Below are 18,538 nucleotides of genomic sequence, written 5' to 3' on the forward strand. Positions count from 1 at the left end.
ATGGGCACAAACCTAACTCTGCTATACACAAAGGACTAATGAAATTGGCAAACCGAGAACCTGTACTAGGAGAATCAATTATAGCATCTGTACCTAATTCTTGTTAAACCAAACAGTTGTTGCCGGAGGCCGTCTCTAGTAAGGTTTTCAAATCATATCCTTAGCATTATATTATAACTGCTAATCAGAAACCTAGATGTAACAATTAAATTAATCGACATGAGTTTAAGCAAACTTCCTAGAGTCAAGGCAACCCAGATATGTACTTCAACTCCTCATTCATAGTAAGGCCTCTTCCTTTTTTCCTCATCTTTACGGGAGTCATCTACATTTTCGCCATCAATTGAAAGAGGAATTTTACTAAGGAAACAAAGAACAAACAATTTAATCCCAGATCATAGTAGAATTACACTTGACTCCAAAAAAAAGGGAAGTGATATTTACACCCCTTTTGTATTGGCCTTGTCATTAGATTTTTATACGCAAGTCTAAACATAACTTATCTAACTAGCCCTAGTATCTGATAATTTCCTACCAAACAGCCTACCTAACCGCTTCCCCTCGCCCTATTCCTCCTTTTTTGTTTTTTTCTTCTGATTTAGGCTCCAATAAGCTTAATAACCATTTAAACAGCTATTAGCCAAAAAACCCATAACACAAACAACATCATTTCCATACCAAACAATGAGAAATCACAAACCCTAAGAACAAATGCATAGAAACAGTAAAATCAATTCAAATGGCTCTTATTAAATCAAACCCCAATGCTAACAACCCACATAATGTAATCAAGCCTAATCAAGTACTAGTTCTAGAAATTCTAAGAAGAAGAGACAAAGACAAAGGGTCTTCCAGTTCTTATTTGGTAGGACAGTAAAAACTTTCAAATGGCTCTTATTAAATGAAACCCTGTTAACAACCCAGATCATGTAATCAAGCCCAATCAAGTACTAGTTCTAAAAATTCTAAGAAGAAGAGACAAAGGGTCTTACAGTTCTTACTTGGTAGCCCTCTATAAGTCCCCCATTTCCAACACAATCAAACCCACATCCACACTGAGGGCACTCCTCAAAGTTGTCCACTGAGAAGCTAGCAGAGGCAATCCCAACAGAAAATTTAAGCTCATCCCCACTTCTCACAACCTCCACAATATTAACCCAGAAGAAGAGAACTTTTACACTTATGCCACTGAGATCTTTAAGCTTATCCTTCTCAATGTACCCACTAATAGTGGACTTATATTTCAGTTTGTAGGAACCTTCCAATGAGAAACTACAACTCCCATTCAAATAGGCTGAGAATTTACCAGTATCTGTATCAAGTTCATAGCCTAAAACTCCTGCGGGAAGAAGGCCTATGGGGAAATCATACTCTTCTAGAACTTCATAGACTGTTAGGGTGTCATTGGCCAATATGGGTTCGACCAAATTAGCCATAAGGAGAAAGAAAATGCAGAGAAAAGTTGTTAGAGCTATGGATCTTGGCCATGAGAGCAAACCCATTCTCTCTCTCTCTCTCTCTCTCTCTCTGTCTCTCTGTGAATAAGATTGTAAGATGGGTCTGGGTTTGGTACTCTCTCTCTCTCTCACACACACACTCTCTGTGAATAAGATGGGTGTCGGTTTGGTATTTTCTGTATACGTAAGTACCCGAACGGTCATTCAACGGCTATAAATGTGCACATGTTTCTATGGTGAAGCAGATAACATACAGTGAATGAAAAGCGTGGGCCACGCAAAGTGAAGTGATATTTCCACAGCCTTGTACAGCATTTTCAACTCATTTAATTTGTTTCTTTCCCCTAAAATTACTATATCGGTTAAGTGTATTTTCAAAATAAAAATCTTTTGAAAGTAGTTTACAAACAAAAGTGATTTCTTTTACTGAGAGTGGTTGAAGTAGCTTTGAAAAGATATTCGATGGGCAAAAAGTCTGAGAGAGGTTTATCCGGCACAATGGGTTTTAGCCATTGGGTAGACCCACACGTGCACGAACGGCGTGGGCTGTATGGCGCTAGTGGTGCTTTTTATGGCACACTTGGCGTAGTTTTACACAAACCAACAATCATTCCAGGACTGATCTCGACAATAGAGTCGCGGATGGGCGCGATCTAATGGCCAAAATCGAACCCACTCTGAATAGGTGTCAGTATAAAAATAGCAGAAACGTTCCATTCAATATGGATTTTGAAATTCCATTTTGGTGTATCTTGGAGGCAAATTTGTGGGTTCCATTCAATATAGATTTCGAAATTCCATTTTGGTGTATCTTGGAGGCAAATTTGTGGTACCCCTTGCACACTTACTGGTGGGGGCGAATATTGTCTTAAGGAAAGCAACTTCGGGGCCTTGAAGCATCTCTTTTCTTATTCTATTTCCCGCCACCTCCACAGCAAATCCTCTTCCACAATCTCCACAGCAAATCCTTCGACTGCTGGGGTAAGGAAAGCAACTTCGCGCCTTGAAGCATCTCTTTTCTTATTCTATTTCTCACCATCTCCACAGCAAATCCTCCAACAATATTTTCACTGTCATTTTATATGATGCATGTGCGTGATATCCATTATTTTTCCGAAAGTACAATGGGAGCCCACTTCTTAAGATGATCCAAACTGTTCATTTGATTGGGCAAAGCACCAATAGGATGTACTTTCGGGTCTTCACCCGCACTCATCATATAAAATCTCTATTTTCAGCTCCTTTTGTTTATCACTTTTTATCTATTCCAAAAATGTGTAGTCACTTTTTATCTACTAGTACAAACGCACGTGCATTGCACGTGCGTGAACAAAGGATTATCATCTGTAAAATATTTTTTGGGCACAATCAATTTATATTGTGGCTCATTAAATGGACGTTTTAGATCATCCTATGGTGTAGGCCGTAAAATATTTAGTACAATTTTTTATTTTTTGATAGGTAAGTTGGGGTTTTGCGGGGACCCCTACCGGCTTATTAAAAAATACTTCAGTACATGGGTTTACATCATATATATTCTAACAAGAATTTTGTGACAAAGCCTGCAAACGAAAAACATATTTCTTACACTCCCTATAAAATAAAATAAAAACAGTACTGATGGGCCACATCGTAAATAGGGTGTTCCAAAAAAACACATTTCCATGCGATGATCCTAGCCCTGCAATCTATAGAGGAACGGCATATTTGGATTATCATCTGTAAAATATTTTTTAGGAACAATCAATTTATATTGTGGCCCATTAAATGGACGGTTTGGATCATCCTAAGGTGTAGGCCGTAAAATATTCAGTACAATTTTTTTCTTTTTTGATAGGTAAGTTGGGGTTTTGCAGGGACCCCTACCGGCTTATTAAAAAATACTTCACTACATGAGCTTACACCATATATATTCTAATAAGAATTTTGTGACAAAGCCTGCAAACCAAAAACATATTTCTTATACTCCCTATTAAAAAAAACAGTACTGTATAACTTACACCATAGGACAATCCAAACCCTCCAATTGATGGGCCATATCGTAAATAGGGTGTTCCCAAAAAACACATTTCCATGCGATGATCCAAGCCCTGCAGTCTATAGAGGAACAAATGAATTTTGGCACACAACCTACTTACATTGTGGCCCATGAAATGGACGGTTTGGATCATCCTACGATGTAAGCCATACAGTACTTTTTCAAAAAAAAATACTCACTATCAGGACTTACACTATATAAAACCTCTCATTATCACATCATTTCCCTGTAAATTATGGGGAAACGGGTCAAATGGGCCGGGTAGAAATCACCTAGGAAATTTTATGGGTCATTGGGCTTGGAATCGCACCCGGCCCGCAAACCCGCGGGTCAACCGGGATTTTGATGGTTTGAAGATATATTTTTTTTATGAGAAAATGGTTCCTACACATATGTGTAGAGAGTTCTCTACACATTAGCTTAAAATACAGTGGAGGGCCACATTGTTTGGGTGATCCAAGCCATCCATTTTAAGGCCCTCACATAGATAGGGTGTCTACAAAAAATCAGATCCATAGGATCATCCCAACCCTAGGATTTGTGGAGGTAAAATGGATGTCTTTAAACCTTCACAAATTAGTCCATTTTTTGCCTCCACAGTTCGAATGGTTAGGATGATCCTATGGATCTGATTTTTTGTGGACACCATATCTGTGTGAGGGCCTTAAAAATGAATGGTTTGGATCACCCAGATAATGTGGCCCCCACTGTATTTTAAGCTAGTGTGTAGATAACTTATCTACACATATGTGTAGAACCGTTTTCTCTTTTTTTATATAGAGATTTGATAGCCACCTTCGCCGAGGCTACTTGTCTGCTTGTCGCGCATCCTTTGCTACAAAGATTGGCGGAAGTACGATTTGTGCAAAGGTGGCTAGCAATACATAATAGCAACAAATAATAATCATGCAGGTACTAAGTTTTAAATGAAAATTACGGAAAATAGAAGAAAAGTAGCAAAATTACAAAAAAAAAAACCCGAAAGAGTGTAATAAAATATGACAATTACGGGAAAAAGTACAAAGAAAATTCAAAAGTTATGACAATTACGGGCAAAAGAGGCATAAAAAGGAGATAGCGGGCGTCTTTTTTTAACTCATGTACAAGGGTATATGAGAATGAGAAGTGGAAATGACGAAAAAGAAGCAGTGAAAAAGGACATATGTGGGACTTTGACTGAAATTAAGGCAGGACATAAAGCGAATTTCAGTAAAAGAAGGGAACCAATTGTTAAGATTCTCGCTTTATATATAGTACAGTATAATATATAATAAGGATTCCTAAAAATGGTGCCCCTAAGGAGGTGGGGTTGTCTTCTTTTCTCTTTGTATTTAATACATCTGGTCGATCGGGGTGGTGCTGCCTAACCCCAGCTAACCGATTAAAAAAAAGTAAAGTAAGACCAAAAGGTGGTAGGTATGCTGGAAAAAGGTAGTGGAAAATTGGAAATGTAATATTCCCCACACAAAGGAAGGGAAGGAAGGTTAAGGCTTTGGACTACGCTTCACTATTTTCTTTGAATTGCCCTTAATTATTTGGATGGGTTGGATCACATGCTTTAGCAAGATCTGAGGACTTTCTTGGCCATTTCATAATTTCCAATGACTAACTGAGAACTACTTTGAAAAATTAGGGATTCCAGCCAAAATTTATAAAAATCCACATACTACACCTAACTTTTCCTGGGATTTACAATCATGTATCCTCCATGAACTTTACTTGCCCAAATGATGTTTAAGCATCCATGGTCCAGACCATAGTAGGAAAAGAACAGAAAATATAAGAATTTTTTTGTCTATCTCTCCCATATTCTTGCAATTCTAGCTTTGGTAAAAAGAGTTTTGCAGAAGTAATCCACTCAACATCGTCCATCCATGAAAAGTGTGAGGCAGCCACTTTAAATTCGTTGGAATTCGTTCTTGAGAAGACCAAGATCTTGGAATGGAGCATATCAAATAAAGGAATCATGTTTTTTTTATCTTGATAAGGTGACATGATCTGTTAATTTTGCTTTTTAATAATTCAAGGGTCATAAATGCTACCCTCACTTGCGCACGGTACAACCATAGGGACCCAGATTTGTTCCATCATCTTATGGGTGGGCCACACTGCTAAATTGTAGTTATTGGACTATATTCTAAGGTGGGAAATGATATTTTCACCCCCTTTTATGAGGAAAAGTAAAATGAAATGGGTGGGAAGCATGTTTTAAATTTCGACCGAAACCGAAATCAAAACACACCCGAAATGGTACTTTATTCCCACCGAAATTTCAATTTTTCCGTAGGAAATTCGACCAAAAATCTCATTTTTTATTATTTTCCTGAAATTTCGACTGAAATTACAGAAAATTCGGCCAAAATTTTATAGTAAATACAATATTCTTTTAATATGTCGATGTATTTCGGCTGAAATTTCAAATTTTCAGTTTCGGTGAGGTCCGAAACCGAAATTTAAAGTGCTGCTATTTTTAGGATTGGACAAACTGAGGGGTGAAAATGCTAAAATGGAAGGGGTGAAAATATTTCAATGAAGTCATTAAACCCTTAATATTGAAAGTTTCATTTCTAAATACCCTTTTACTCTACAGGAAAATATTTCAAAACAAAGTCCTCATCCTCTATTCCTCTGTTGTGTATCTCGTGCTATTCATGATTTATGATTTTCTTAGACAAAAACACTACTAAGTTGACTACATAAAACTAAGTAAAAGTAACAGATGATTGGAGCAGAGATCCGAGAAATCGTCAACTTAAAAACTCTAAATTTAACCAAGCAGCTTATTAACATGAATTTTAATCATGCCCATGGGGACAAAAAACAAGAGTGTGACCTGTAAGGGGCATATAAGCACAAACTACAACAGAAAAGTTGAATTACTTATAATTTCTATTGAATGATAATGTATCTGACAGTGTAACAAAAAGAACAAAACCAACCTGTAATATGAACAAAACGACTTGTTCCGATCGCAGCTTTCAGAATTAGCCTGTCTATCATGATTCTGAGATCATTCGGAGATCAGAATTAGCACATCATCTGAAGAAATATGCATGTTCAATGAGCCGAGATCTTTCTTCACTTGCTCTTGGTTTTAGGGATTCACTTCGCATGTCAGAACTTCACAGCAGTTTTTATGAACCAAGGGCCCTGCAAACAAACAGATATGTGATGTTCCTAAAACAGTTCTATCTTGTATCCCTGTACATAATACATGTAGCCATAAAAAAATAAACAACTTGGACACCCTACGTTGCGGTCCTAAGTGGGGGGCCTGCCTAGGTATGGGACTAGGTGGGACCAAGCCTGATATGGGACATGTTTAAAGGGCCCAGCTAATGCATTCCATCAGTCCTAGGGCTCTTGGCGCATCGGTTAGGTACCTGACATTTGGTATCAGAAGATCCACCACATCACATGTCCGAGTCGTGAAAGGGGCGACCTGTGAAGAGGACTACCAGAAAAGCGCTACCTGATATAAAAAAAGACGGAGTTAAAGTCCTCAGGGTGAAGTTACCACACAGTGAGCCGCGGTGGAAGGAGCGACCTGTGGAAAGGACTAACTAGAAAAAAGGCAAGAGTGCAAGTCACCACATAGTAGGCCACCACGGGCGACGAATGCGGAAATATGGTAGAATGTTACGGTTCTAAGTGGGGGCCTGCCTAGGTATCAAACTAGGTTGGACCCAGCCAAATATGGGACAGGTTTAAAGGACCTAGCTGTCCTGGGGCTTTTGGCGTATTGGTTAGGTACCTTACACCCTACACAGCAATGAGTCATTTAAGAAGAGAATGGCAGGAGTATCGACATGTTGTTGAAGAATTTAGAAAACGAAGAAGTCTGCTTGAAAATTTTGCAGTATACGTGAAATATTGAAAACATGATGGAAGCTAGTTTCATATTTACAAGATCATCTGCTCCCGTTTCATTAATCATGGAAACAATTTGGATGCAGCGCAACAAAAGAGACACCCCTAAGAATGAAACTGGTAACGGTGACGAGAAAAAAGAGACGCTTACTCCAGGTAATTATATTGAAGCACCAAAAATATTCTCTTAAACGAAGGTATTCGTGCTTGGATGGCGGCTCAGGATCAGCCTCATGAAAACCTTATCTTCACCCCTAAGAATGAAATTGGTAACAGTGACGAGAAAAAAGAGAGGGTAAGGAAAGTTGGATGGTTGAAAGGGCGAAAAGGAACTGGACACCTGACATTACAATATATTGTCACTCAGATGAGAGATCTAGAGGAATGAGACAAACTATTGCATGGAGACAGCTAGTAGGAATTAAATTAAAAAAAGGTATCACATTATTCATAAATCATCTGCTCAGTTTCAATGTTGTTCCAGATCTTCCAGCTGAGAGCTACAACTTCTAAATTGATGATTCAAGATCAACTTTTAAATGAGGATTCAAGATTATTTATAAATGGCACCACCTCAATTGCAGTGTTGTTTCATATGTTCCACACAAGCTAAGAGTAACAGATGAGAGGAAACACAAAGATGCATATGAACATTCATACCTTTGCATACAAAAATGAAGCAATAGATCATAATGGGGTGAGAAAATGGTTGCAGTAGTCGAGATGACATCCACAATATAGTTTAATTCAATTTTTGAAAATAATTTATACATTCTGTGAGCCCTCCCCCCCCCCCCCCCCCCCAACCCCCAAAAAATAAAAATAAAAAATCTGATGAGAATGAACTTCCGGATAAACTGGTCCAACTTCTCTAAGCATTACGTTGAATTGGCATTTTCATGCCTCATTTTAATGGACTCATTGTGGCTTCATTTGACACGACCGATGAGGTGCATGGATGGGTTCATCAACAGGCAGCATCCTGAGCCCAAGGACAAAGTATCAAAATATAAAGCTGGCGGTAAGGAAAGCAACAATATGAAATACGTTGATCCTAATAAAAAATGATAGATTCTCAACTCAACTCAACTCAACTAAGCCTTTGTCACAAACTAGTTGGGGAATAAAAAAATGATAGATTACGGATGATAAATGGGACTTATCAAGGACTATGCACAGAGACCAAAACTAGAGGGCAGCATCTTACTTGCAGTCTCAACTGGGAGGATTTCAGGATGCTGAAGAAAGGGACCCTGGCTCCTTTACATAGGAGGGATGATATTTGCAAGTGCCAGACAACTCAAAGTGTTTAACTAGCACCGTGGGCCATTTTATGGGGTAAAAACACCCACCCAATGTTTTGGAAACGTGGCCAACTGCCATGGAGCATGTAGTGTACTCGGAGTTGGGTTGTGCTTGCAAATATCCCCATCATATATAAGGCCCAAACGAACAAGTTACTTAGAAGTTGGATTGGACAAAACACACTCGACACAAACAACAAATGGGATAGCATATTGACAAATGGAGACGTATTCACCTGTTTCCAAGCTTAGTTCTATTTGTATATGAATTTCTCTTGTTGTTAATCTTCATTTGCCCCTCTTTCAGTTAAATGTTAAAAAATGCATTTCTTCAAGGAGATTTGCAAAAAGTTCTTATGGAGCAACCACCTAAGCTTGTTGCTCGGAGGGAGTTTCATGAGGTGATTTGATTGAAGATGTCAATATATGGTTTGTGACAATCTCGATGTGCTTGGTTTAGAAATTCAATGAAGTAGTGTTTGCTTATGGTTTGCGCAGTCTCCCTGAGTAAATTCATGATAGAGATTAATAGTCAGTTGTGTGTGGATGTGGGAAAACCCTCCGAAGATCAAGGCAGATATCATAAACTAGTCGGTTAGTTAATCTATAGATTGACATATTCAATCTACACACCTCACCTGAGTCCCTCAGAGCAACAAACCTATGTCGTTGCTCTATAAGTACTTGAAAATCTCCATGAAGAAATGCATTTTTAACAGCCAATGAAGATTAGCAGCAAGAAAAATACAAATACAAATAGATCAAAGCTTGGCAGCATGTGGCCTTTCAAAAAAAAAAAAAACAGAGATTGGCAACATGTGAATACATCTCCATATAGTCAATAACATGTGTTTGGGGGTAACCCTCAGCAACAAATCGAGCTTCAATACAATCAACCCAACCATCCAGATGTACACCCATCTATAACCAACAACCCGTTTCCTTGCATGTAAATCTGACGACAACTTTCATGTATCATTATTGCAGTGACCTTTCACCAACTTTAAAAATGATAGGTGAAACTGAGATGAAGAATAAAAAAGCAAAGAGGATAAGAAAAAGATTAGCACTAGTAAGGATAGAGGTTCGGGAGAAGAGGAAGATGGAGACGATGCATAAGAAGACCTCGTGTTAGTGATGTGAGGTGCGTTTTGTTCACACCTGTGGAGAAGGAGGACTAGCAACGCACTAGTATTTGTCACACTACTTAAATGCGAGGATAAGATGTGTAAGATTGTCATAGATGAAGAAAGTTCAATGAATGATGTCTCTCAAGCAGGTGTTACTAGGATGAAACTCGAACCCGAACCACACCCGCAACCTTATATGGTCGCTTGGGTGGACAAGACTTCCTTACAAGTCTCGGAGAGGCACCTTGTCCCTATCTAGATGGCCATTTATTCTGCTAGGATTTTGTGTGGATGTCCTACCCATGGATGTTGCCCATGTGTTACTTGGTGCCCTTGGATTTACAATCGGGATGTGATCCATTATGAGAGAAAAAACACTTGTGTCTCTAATCAAGACGGCAAGACCATTCATTAAGTTAAAGCCTGCCCCACCCACAAACAAAGACACGGGATCTAATCCTAGTTCTTCCTCAAACCCACCCAAACAACAAAGCTTCCATATCATGAGTCGTAAGGAATTTGAGGGAGCCGGGAAAGAGACAGGGTACATGCTAGCTTTAGTAGAATCAGGGTGCTCTTCGAATTCAGTCTAAACATACAATAGACCTCCCACCTGAGGTCCACTCGGTTGTTGCATGTGCTTCATGATGTGATTCCTAAGGAGCTCCCGACAGAGTTGCCACCCATGCGGGATATCCAACATGCCATAGACTTGATCCTAAGATCACATTTGTCTAATCTCCCACATTATCGAATGAACCCAGTGGAGGGTACAGAGTTGCAGTGACAGATGCAGGGAATGTTGGAGAAGGGTGCGATCCATGATAGTCTTAGTCCCTACGTCGTACCCGCTTTATTGACACCTGCAAAAGATGGGTCATGGAGAATGTGCGTTGATAATCGTGCCATAAACAAAATCACGTCAAGTAGAGGTTTTCTATAGCTTGTTTAGACGATACATTAGATATGTTGGCAAACTCTCATTAGTACAGTAAGATTGACTTGTGCAGTGGGTACCACCAAATTCGGATTAGGACGGACGATGAGTAGAAGACCACCTTTACTCCAGATGGATTATATGAATGGTTAGTCATGCCATTTGGCTTATCTAATACTCCTAGCACATTCATTAGGGTAATGACTCAGGTGTTACAGTCATTTTTAATGAAATTTGTATTGGTCTATTTTGACGATATCCTAATCTTTAGTCGATCAAGACGAGGGCACCTGAATCACCTTAGACATGTACTTCAGACTCTACGCACCGAAATTTTATTCCAATCTCAGGAAGTGTTCGTTCATGCAAACCCAGGTGATATTTCTAGGATTTAATGTCTCTGAGCAGGTGTTTCAGCAGAACCCGAAAGAGAGCGATTACTAGGTGGCCCGTACCTAAGACCCTTTTTGAGTTTCGTAGTTTCCATGTGTTGATCACCTTTTATATGTGATTTATTAAGGAGATTAGTACCCTCACAGCTTCCATAACAAATTGCGTGAAGGGGAGATCCATTGGACCACTACTGCCACCCGAGCTCTTCGAGAGATCAAACAAATATGGTTGAGGCCCCTATCCTAGCTCATCCTGACTTTTCTAAAGTCTTCGAAGTTTCATGTGATACGTCGGGAATAGGGGTAGGAGGCATGTTCAGTCAGAGGGTCACCCTGTTACCTAATTTAGAGAGAAGTTTTGTGAGTCTAAGCACAGATACTCTACCTATGACAAAGAATTGTACGCTGTCATACATACACTTTTTCATAGGAGGTATTACTGTTACCCCAAGAGTTTGTACTCTTACCACGAGGCATTGAAATACCTTCATTCCCAAAAGATGTTAAGTCAAAGGCACGCCAAATAGGTTGAGTTTCTTCAGGATTCTCAATCACTGTGCGAGGGTTGAGAATAAAGCGCCCGATCCTCTAAGCTGTGTTGTGATGATCCCGCAGTCCGTGAGTGTCCATGTGATAAGGACGAGTATGCTACTTGTCCGGACTTTGGTGTCATCTTTCAGAAGGTTCAAGATGGCAACTGTCGGTATCGCGTTGATTCCTTACTTCGAGATGGTTATTTGTTTCATTGGTCTAGGTTATGAATTCCTTGCAGTTCTCTTAGGGACTTGTTAGTTTGGGAGTTGCATGCCGTCACTTTGGGAGAGATAAGACGGTTAGATTAGTGGAGGATCGATTTTACCGGCCATCCTTGAAAAAAGATGTTGCGTGGATAGCTTTCTAGTGCCACACGTGCCTGTAGACACCCCATTTTTCCAAGATCGGACTAATGATTGGTTGCCGCGATGATGACTCTAATGATGAGTCCAAAAGGCTTCGCCTCTCCCAATGAATTGACTGCTTGCCCTTTATGGGTGCGGAAAACGGAAAGATTCCCAAATACCTTTTGAACTAAAAGTACACCCAAGATCAGCCCAAACTTGTCAAAAGCAGATTGCCAACATAGCCCTAGGCTTACCAATCTGAGATCCCAGAGATCGAACCCGGCAACTGACGAACACCCAGAGCATTCACAGTTTTCAGCCAATTGACATGACTTACGATTGTAAACTATCATTTAAATCGTAAGTGATATGTGTTACGATTGTAAAACATCTGAGAAAAATCATAAAACACAAACTTTTAGTCCCACATCGAGAATTGCGCAAATCTTCCTTGTTTTCCGCGCCTATAAATAGGTAACTGGGCAAGACATTTGAGGAGAAACATCATGGGCTCCCAAGTGCACTTGGTTATGGCAAACCCTTGCCCTTAATGCCTTTGGAGCTTGAGAGGCTACCGGAGGAAGCTGGAACCCCAACAGGATCCTCGACGGAGAATTTTCAGAGAAGAGAACCTTCTCCGTCGAAATTCCGGCGAGTTTGCTGGAAGAGTTCCTTGAGGAGTCGGAGCGGTGCCACCATCGTCGTCTTGGGGATATTATGGATTCTTCAATCCCTTAGGTAATCTCTCCCTCTTCCTTTTCTTTTGTCAACTTCAATTCATTTCTTTTGTAGCAATTTAGCTTAGGGAGGGAAGCCATGGAGCTTGGAGCTCCTTAGACTCCAAATCCCATGGCCTCCCTCCATGTCAAGTAGAGTAGGACAGTTTGCTCATTTTGCCCTTTCTCCTTAGACTCCAAATTCATTCCTTAGCCTTTTCTTTCATGCCCTCCCCGCCCCCCCCCCCCCCCCCCCCCCCCCCCCCCGGAGGAAGCTGGAACCCCAACAGAATCCTCGACGGAGAATTTTCAGAGAAGAGAACCTTCTCCGTCGAAATTCCGGCGAGTTTGCTGGAAGAGTTCCTTGAGGAGTCGGAGCGGTGCCACCATCGTCGTCTTGGGGATATTATGGATTCTTCAATCCCTTAGGTAATCTCTCCCTCTTCCTTTTCTTTTGTCAACTTCAATTCATTTCTTTTGTAGCAATTTAGCTTAGGGAGGGAAGCCATGGAGCTTGGAGCTCCTTAGACTCCAAATCCCATGGCCTCCCTCCATGTCAAGTAGAGTAGGACAGTTTGCTCATTTTGCCCTTTCTCTCTTTCTTTTCCCTTGTCCCCCTCAGCTCATTTTGCCCTTTCTCCTTAGACTCCAAATTCATTCCTTAGCCTTTTCTTTCATGCCCTCCCCCCCCCCCCCCCCCCCTCTCTCTCTCTCTCTCTCTCTCTCTAGCTTCTAATCCTCTCAATGGGTAAAAGGGTTAAAGGATAGAGCGTTTTGATCCTCTATAAGGTCTTTTTGAAGGAAAGATTGACGTCTAAGCACTCCTTTTAAGGGATTTTGCTCAACAAGGCTTTCTGGAACCTCTGGAATTCATGGGGTTTTCCAGGCCTACCAAAGCATTAGAAATAAGTAGAGATTTCCCTTGAAATATTGTCATTTTGATTCTTGGACAGAACTTACGATTGAGAGTTTTCTAGACAGATATTTACGATTGAACTAGAAAAGTTACAATTGTAAGTAAATTACAGAGATGAAAATAAAGGCCTATGATTCCAACAGCTTGTGTTTCTGTTTCCAGTACCTTGACATCATTAAAATGGGTTAAATGGACTATGAGACATGGGTGGTGCCTAACACCTTCCACCCATGTAACCATGCCCCAACCTAGAGTTTTGGTGGCGAGAACATGCATAACAGAGTCATGAAGGATCCTAGGCCCAATCCTAAGTGGTGACTCTAGTCTTCCCCATCATACCTTGGTCTGTGAGGGAGAAGAGGTGCAGTTTACCCGTTGGTTCCTTTGGAATTGGGGGTAAAATGCACTAAAAAGACAAAATCGGCTAAGCCCAATCACAAAAGAGCACCCGCTAGAGCCCTGCCGAGTGGAGGCTCACCCCTCCACAGAATGGCGACTCTGCAAACAAAACACAAAAATGCAGATCAGAGAAATGTTTCTGATCTAAAGATTACTGAAAGGATCATTAAACACCCAGTGCCTTGATCTGTCAGTAATCCTTAAATCGGGAGCATTGAACAACTTGCGATTGTAAAGGAATGACGTTTACAATCAGACTTATCTTTACAATTGTAAGCCCTGAGAAAAATGAAAATTTACAAAAAACAGAGAAAAGTGCAAAAATTTCAGGAAACCCTAAGATACCTAATCTCCTTAGTGATAACCAAAACACGGAACATGTCTTGCTTGCAGGTTTGTTTGATTAAATACTCAAAGATATTGCAAAATATGGCCGAAATGCGCCGAAAATGCCCCGGGAGGCAACTAGGGGAGCCCAATCGCACACACTTCACTCATGTCATTCGCATTTCATGCTTGCATACCTATTTTTCACCACCGAGTGAGTACTTGCATAAGTCTGCCTAAGGCTTTGGTGCCATGACGTGATACTACGATGGGGAAACCCTCCAACTCTTAGCCTAGCACCTGGGTGTATTAAACGGATCCGTTTATGTGCTCGGATTGGGTTGGGAAAGGCCAACCCAATTTAATTTTGGGTAGGGTTGAGGCCTTGGCAACCCGACTCAACCTCCATGCTCTAATTATATCTAGATTTTCTTTGGGTTTTTGTATTTTTTTCTATTTGGCCGAAGGTGAACCCGAACCAACCCGACCAGATTTCGAGTTAGATGGGTTGGGTTAGGGTTGAGAGATTTAGAGGCGGGTTGGGTTAGGGTTGACCATCCTCAACTTGAGGCTCGGGTTAGGGTTGAGGGAATGCTATCTCAGGTTGGGTTAGGGCGAGTTGCACCCCCCCTCACCCACAACGCACCCGCGCACACTCACTCAGTTCTCTTTCTTCTATGAAAGAAACCCAAAATCTATAGCACGGATAAAACAAAAAAAGGCCCCCAAAATAGAAGTAAAGCAACTTAGCAGAACATAAAACTAACATGAAAGCCCTAAACCAATTTCCTTCGACAGCTCACTTAAACCCTAAAATTACCCATGAATTGTTTGACTAACTCAAACATGTTGGAACTGTTTGTGTTCTTCTCTCCTTGTGATTCCTTTTCGTAGATTTGCGGGCCCCGCTTCCACACTTGTTAGATCACCATGGCCCATGCCTCTCTTTCTTGCCTTTCTCGATTGATGGTCCCCATCAATTGGTTATCTGCAAACGAGTTCAATGATTGAAGATCCCAGCAAAATCCCATAATAGAATTTGCACAAAACCTCTTAGCTGAATCCCCGTGAAGAAACCCTACAATCTTCTAGAATATATGACAAAGAAAATGTAAAACCCATTTGAGTACTTGAACCGATAATACCTGTTTAGCAGTTGAAACCGATGTTTACTCAAACAGTTAACATCTGTTGAGCAATCGAAACCAATGGTCAGGGGTCTCTGACAGACAACTGAATCAACTAATGTGACTGCTCCTGTAATAGTAATTTCTACTTTATAATATTCACCAGAAGAAATAGAAAGGAAGGTAGCGACAATTTCCATTAAGAGGACAGGAAAGAATTCAATATAAAAACAACATAAAACTATGAGATACACACAGTGAGATTAGCAGTGCCCAAGATAACTAGAAGACAACTATTGATGGGACTTATTAGTATGTAAACAAAATAAGCAATTGATCACAACAAAATCACACGACCAACCAAACCAGAAAATTCAACCAGGATAAAGAAAGAAAACGAGGTCTCTTACAGCTCCACAATAGACTCAGGCTGCATCCTTGAGCCTCTTTATCAAATTATCCAGAGACTTCTTCTTTGGGTTCTGCTTAGCCCCCCTCGTTCCAAAGGTCCCAAATAACCGATCAGAAGAATCCCTAAACTTCTCCGAGATTGCCACCACCATCCTATGATCCACCAGAGCACTATAACTCTTCTCCCTAATAACCGGATTCAGATAATTTTCCGGATGGTTGCTCATAAGCAAATTGATCAATTGTCTAGCCTTCACCAATGCCACCTTCAACTGAGTTGTATCGGAATCTGATTCCAATAGCAGGTTAGATTGGTTATCTGCAAACGATTCCAACAGCCGAAGATCGCAGTCAAATCCCATAACAGCATTTGCATTAAACCTCTTAACTGAATCCCCATGAAAGACCCCTACAATCTTGTCAGATATATGATAAAGAACAACATGTAAAACGCGTTTAAGAACCGGAACAGGTAATATCTGCTGAGCAGTTGAAACCAATATTTCTAAATATATGATAACCTCATTCACATATTCATTCCCATTCGGCGGAGCCTCATCCGCCATCCAATTCACATTCTCTGTCAACAACATAAAATCATCAATCTTAGCCTTAAGCAACCCAGCGAGATGCTCCTCCGCAGCATCACGAGCACTTTTCAGAGGAAACTGCCTCCTCCCCCTCTCCGCCATTCTCAACGGAATGCCAGATAACTGCGCAGCATGACGGAAAAAGAAATCGCAAGCTCGCTCCAAAACCGCCATATTCGCCGCCACCTGCATTGCCTGAGAAACCCCATGAACCGACGAACTAATAAGCTTCAACAACGCCCCATCCAAAACTTCATTCAAAAGGCGATCCAAATACTTCTTCACAACATCATAAAAATCCAATTGCCCCCCATACGACATAAAACTAACCGAATCTTCGATAAAAGACCGTATAATTCGACAACAATCCGGCACCGTCGAAGAGAAGGGCGCAATGTAAGGAAAAGCGGGAACAATATCAGATGTCTGTATCTGAAATGAGAGTACATTCATTGAATACTCATACTCTTTCTTCATCATCATCTGCTCAAACTTATCATTAGCAAGCGCATCACCAATCAATTTCTTACAATCAGAGAGCAAAAGTTCATGATACTTATCCCTATGCTTACTCAAAACATCCAACAAAGCATCAACAGGATAACCATACCTACGCAACGTAACACCAAGCAAACTCACATAATCTTTAATCAACAACAAATGATTCGCAGTCTGCATTCTCGAAAACTGATCTTCCAAAACAGAACACATCTTACTAACCGCCGTCTCCCAAAGACTCTCCACCTGCATTTTCGATATCAAATCACCTCCAGTTCTCAAAATCCGATCCTCGACAATAAAAAACCCCGCAATTTGAGCGAAAAAAGTCTGATGGGATTCTAAAAAAGGCGTCATTGAAGAAACTTGAAAATCCGACGTTAATTGAAGTTTCCTATTCTCAAAATAATACTGCTTAAACCTATCTTTAACCCCTAGGGTTTGATGTATATGATAAGCTCTATAAAGCGGCGTTAAATCAAACCCTAAAATACCTAATTTATCTTTACCATCATCTCCAGATCCATATTCATCATCATCATCATCCTGTTCCAAAGCATAAACACAATCTCTTAAACTCAATCTACTCTGTTCTTCAGCTTGTCTCTGTTTAATTCTAAGCTCTTCCTCTCGTTGTCTCGCCGATGAAGCCTGTCCGATTGCTAATTGACCTAAATTCCTACTCACGACTCGGATCTGAACAAGCCAATCCCCAAACTCTTTGTTAATTTTTTTTTCCACGTAAGATCTCATCGCCGGAATCTGCCTCTCGAGCATTCGCCGGAGAGTTGCCACCGGCGTATTTTCGAGGAATTCGCGCTCGATTTTGTCTAAACATTTCAAAGCCATGTAGAAATTCCCATCTGAGAGATGAGAATTTGTACGGAGACATAGCTGGATTAATCTAACACAGTGTTTTAGAGCTTCTAGGGCAAAAATCGAGTTCTCGCTGACGTGGCGGGTTTCGATGAAGGAGTCTAAGGAGGAGAGGAGTGGGCCCGCTACTGATTGGAGGAGGGAGTTGGAATGAGAGAGAGAGGATTTGAGAGAATCAACGTCGGAGAGGAGAGATCGAAGATCATCAACGGCTTGGATGAAATCTTCATAGTGGGCCCTACATACTTCTTCGATTTCGGATTCTTTTGATTTTGTGAAGGTCCGTAAATGGTTGAGTAGGGTTTCTGGGTGGCCTGTTGCAAAGGCTTTTCGGACAAATGGGCCTAAATCCTCGCCGTTATATATCGCCGAGGAGAGGAGGAGTTGGTCTTGTTTTTCGGTTGAATCTTGACCGTCCGATGAGACTGGAGTTATCTTTCGGCGCATCTTGGTCGTCTGCATCTTGTTCGGAGGATATTTTTGCAGAGAGAGAAATAAGGAAGAAGAAGAGGGCGTGTAAGAGATATGGGGGTTTATGTTTTTTTTGGGTGTGATGATAAATTCGCACCCACTGCAGGATAATTCGCCCCCTCTAAGGTCAAAAAAGCGTTAAAGTCCGTCACATAAGCACATTACCTCCTTTAACAAGGGGGTGAATTATCCTACAGT

The 18,538-nt window shown here is 40.7% G+C and overlaps 1 protein-coding gene across 3 annotated transcripts; it reads right to left on the reverse strand.

Moving 5' to 3' along the window:
• Positions 1-6,364: 6,364 nt before the first annotated feature.
• Positions 6,365-18,402, reverse strand: SEC15B (exocyst complex component sec15B). Of its 3 annotated transcripts, none has more exons than XM_077372708.1 (2): positions 15,905-18,400; positions 6,365-6,645 (listed from the first exon to the last, which is right to left on the reverse strand). In XM_077372708.1, exon 1 carries the CDS (start codon positions 18,329-18,331, stop codon positions 15,920-15,922), a length of 2,412 nt encoding a protein of 803 aa, XP_077228823.1. In that variant the 5' UTR covers positions 18,332-18,400; the 3' UTR covers positions 6,365-6,645; positions 15,905-15,919. The 3 variants fall into 3 exon arrangements, with proteins under 3 accessions (XP_077228823.1, XP_077228964.1, XP_077228896.1); XM_077372849.1 differs by lacking the exon at positions 6,365-6,645 and adding an exon at positions 6,767-6,967 and having other exon boundaries at positions 15,905-18,402; XM_077372781.1 differs by lacking the exon at positions 6,365-6,645 and adding an exon at positions 8,178-8,347 and having other exon boundaries at positions 15,905-18,402.
• Between the last annotated feature and the right edge of the window lie 136 nt (positions 18,403-18,538).

Source organism: Tasmannia lanceolata, unplaced genomic scaffold (assembly GCF_043159265.1).
Source record: "Tasmannia lanceolata isolate RefF3 unplaced genomic scaffold, GAP_Taslan_0.1 ptg000002l, whole genome shotgun sequence".
Taxonomy (NCBI): Eukaryota; Viridiplantae; Streptophyta; class Magnoliopsida; order Canellales; family Winteraceae; genus Tasmannia; species Tasmannia lanceolata.